Source organism: Phaethon lepturus, unplaced genomic scaffold, assembly GCF_000687285.1.
Source record: "Phaethon lepturus isolate BGI_N335 unplaced genomic scaffold, ASM68728v1 scaffold21912, whole genome shotgun sequence".
Classification (NCBI taxonomy): domain Eukaryota; kingdom Metazoa; phylum Chordata; class Aves; order Phaethontiformes; family Phaethontidae; genus Phaethon; species Phaethon lepturus.
In genome coordinates, this window is record NW_010525841.1 from 37,107 (window position 1) to 40,684 (window position 3,578).

At 37.3% G+C, this 3,578-nt stretch overlaps 1 protein-coding gene across 1 annotated transcript in view; it reads right to left on the reverse strand.

Moving 5' to 3' along the window:
• The window catches only part of PLCG2 (phospholipase C, gamma 2 (phosphatidylinositol-specific)), a 59,647-nt gene that overhangs the window by 27,115 nt on the left and 28,954 nt on the right, over positions 1–3,578 (reverse strand). Inside the window, 4 exon segments of the mRNA XM_010282890.1 lie at positions 803–923; positions 1,883–1,968; positions 3,261–3,379; positions 3,554–3,578. The exon segment at positions 3,554–3,578 is cut by the window's right edge and continues 11 nt beyond it. Coding sequence (XP_010281192.1) covers positions 803–923; positions 1,883–1,968; positions 3,261–3,379; positions 3,554–3,578 — 351 coding nt within the window.

Here is a 3,578-nt window from a genome sequence, read left to right on the forward strand (position 1 = left end):
AAAGCATCACACTGCATTCACAGTACTGATGGTCTGAAACCGTAATGCATCATATATTATGGTTGTCAGTAATACAATATTCCTGTGCAGACACTGCCCCATGTGTGAAAATAATGCTTCTCTATGTCCAGCTGGTAAAGTGGAAAAACAGGACACTGACAGCCCTATCTCCTTCCCAGTTTTGGGGCAATTATTCTTCGTGTTCATCTCAGCACAAGTTATAGAATGGCAGAGCAGAGGCACACATTTAAACCCATGTTATCAGTTCAGAAGGTACGCTGTGAATTCTACATCTTCTCAGCTAAGACCTCCCCTAATTATTCTTCGTGTTCATCTCAGCACAAGTTATAGAATGGCAGAGCAGAGGCACACATTTAAACCCATGTTATCAGTTCAGAAGGTACGCTGTGAATTCTACATCTTCTCAGCTAAGACCTCCCCTAATATAAACGTCACTTGATAGACGTATTGCTTGTCACTTGTAGTATTTTATTATTTTAAAAAAAAATTAAAACATACTATTGAGCATTTGACGTTTCATACTTCAATTTAATAAAAGAAGACACAAGCAAGGAGGTAAGAACCACTTTAGGGTACTCACTATATTCCTTAGTAGCAAATTGTTATGTAATGGGACTTTTCCTCAAAACTGAATCTATTAAAGACCCACATTTGGCAACAATGAAGACTACTGGAATGTCATTATTCTCCTATTATTTACTCTGTAATTTAGAGCAAAAAGTAAGTTCAGGAAGGTCTAATCATATGAAAACAGGCTTAAGGAAAATAAATCAAAGCTTACTGAGATGTAACAAAGGCATGATCTTTGATTGCCTGTACTACGTCATCAAATTTGATCTTTGTTGTCCGTGTCCATCCATGGTAAATGATGGGTTTCCCATCAGGACCATCCCAGCAATCCACTAGGAAAGACAAGCAGTGGGAAAAGGAAAATACCAAGCTGTTACTTAAATAACTGGTAGAAAGAATCCATCCAAATCTTCAGTGTTCCACATACTGAGTCATAGACTTTAATGTTCTAATAAAATATTCTATTAGATGAATTTATATCTCTCACAGAGGCAATTAAGTGAATTTAAGTGAGAGCAATACAAATAAAATACAAGATGAAATTTTCCCAAAGCACTATCATGTGGGAATCTGGAAATAAGGAATTCATGCAGCTATATTGTCAGTCTACTAGTTTACAATAATTTTCCAGGGGTAAGTACACTCCAACAAGTGGCAAGTTGACAGCTTATCTCTTTGTTGATTTTAACCCTGAAACTCTAATTTGAGATACATTTGGCATTAGCCAAATTGAACAAGCAGCAGCAACTAGCTTTATGAAGTAACTGGTGAAATAACATGAAATTAAAGTCAAACTTTTCAATATGGTACACAAGCACAGGGATGAAGACGCATATGCAGTTAGCAGAAAACAAATGCACAAAGACATTACCTGATTTACAAGCAAGTTAAACAGGATGACAAATGACACCAAATTACAAAAAAATCTGTGCTTCAGGCTTGTCTGTATTACAGTGAAGGCAAATAAACTATCTATGCTACACAAGTAACTCCAGTTTAAATCCTATGCTTTCATATAGTAGATCCAAGATTGAATTTTTGGTATGCAGTGAGATGACATTTAGAAAGACCTTAAAACTCTAAGGGAACAAGAATCAGAGCAAGTGAAGCAAACAATAGTGAGGCATAAGAAAAACAATTTAGGGAATCAGTGTTTTTTTATATGACTAACTTCAGCTTCAGAAAACAAACCAGTTCTTGATTTCAGTTCTTTTTTCTTTCTTGGTAAACAGGGGAAACCCTACTTGTATGGACAGGATGTTACAAACCACTCCACAAACTCTTTACTCACACTCAATACATCGACATCCCATTCTAAGGCACCTGATGTAAGCTTCTGTGGAGGATTCACTTCGAAGCTGGTCTCCTGTCAGATAGCTAAGGAGTAAAAGGAAATTGTAAAAGACAGGCAGTCAATTTCAAACATTTCCCACTCACTCACTGGGCGACATTTTTTCTCCTGCTATGGAGAATATCTGTTGATTTTTTTTTTTTTTACTTTCAATGGAAACTGACCCTGATGCTATCAGATTTTGAATGGAGGTTAAAGGGTCAATCTAAACATCAACCAACTCTAACTGACATGTTTTTGGAGAGCAAATTATGAGCTTTGAAACATACCTAAACCTCATTATGTTGAGGCATAATCATGTTGGAGGGATGCGGAGGGTATTTAGAGTAATACCACACCCTATACTTCAAAATATACCTAGAAGCTATATCCATATCCACTTCATTTCATTCCCTGCAATATTTTATTTGTTCATCTCTCCTCCCTCTCTTTACACCTTCTTTCTTTTCACTACAATGCTAGATGAGCAAATCCCATTCTTTTGAAGACAGTTCAAACTCATCATCACATGGGTTTGTACTTGGGCTGAAGAGCTTGCATACCACAGATTAACAAGGAAAAGGGCTGAATACCTTAGACACAAACTACAGAAATCACCAGCTAAATTACTAAGCATAGAACTCTAGAAACAGTAACAACAAAAATACAGTCCCCAGGCCTTCAAAGTTCTGTCTGCTCTAACCCTTGTCATCCTGGAAAAGACCATGAATAACCAAGTCCTGATCAGTAGATGTGCTAATTTAAGGTCTCCATATTCCTTTCCTGCTCAGGACCAAATCTTTTCCGCTTTGTGACACTGTAAACTGTCATAGTATCTACCAATAGTGCACATCACTGTCTCCTTTCCCAAGGCAACAAATCCACTGCCCTTTAGATCACACTAACAATATAGGATTTTCCCACAGGACAAGTGAGGGTCCTTATGGCATTCTTATATTCAGGTACAATTAATGCTGACACTGGCTCAACGAGGCTGTTGGTACTTGGAAAAAATGGAAGCTCCTTCAGTAACTTTAATTTCTGAAAGCAGAGAGGCTGGAACAGTTTCAGCTCAAGACTTCTTTTTATTTTTGTAACAGGATTCAGGGTTTGGGTTTTCTGGCAGCTGAGCTCGGTTGTATTTCAAAGCCTCTAAGATCTTAAGATAAGGGGAAAAAGGAGTCCCACAAATGGTATTTGCCACATTTATATCACACTTTAGGAAGGTTTCACACATGCACGCAGTATATTTCTGGTATAATTTAGAAGTATTACTTTCTCCTAACAGGTGCTAGGTCTCTTTGAACAGGGATAGACAATAAGACTTTCAGTAACTTACGTGTTATGAGAGGAGGAAATCCAGTAGTGGGACAAAGGATTATTCATGTCCTGCGCATCTATTGAATCATATTTCTCATCCCAAATACTGTTTTCTTTTGCAAAAAGGTAAGTGAGGAACTACAATACCAAGAAAGAGACTGAATTTAAATGTTTTTACCATACAAGGCTAAAAGAAACAGAGCAATGTAGCAAGGGAAGCCTAGAGGATCTGTCATCCAATTAACAAAATAGGAACTAACAGTGAAAGAAAAAAAGTCCTCAAGGAACTATTAGAAAGTATCACTATCTTACCTCATCAACAAAGAGGAAGGGTTCA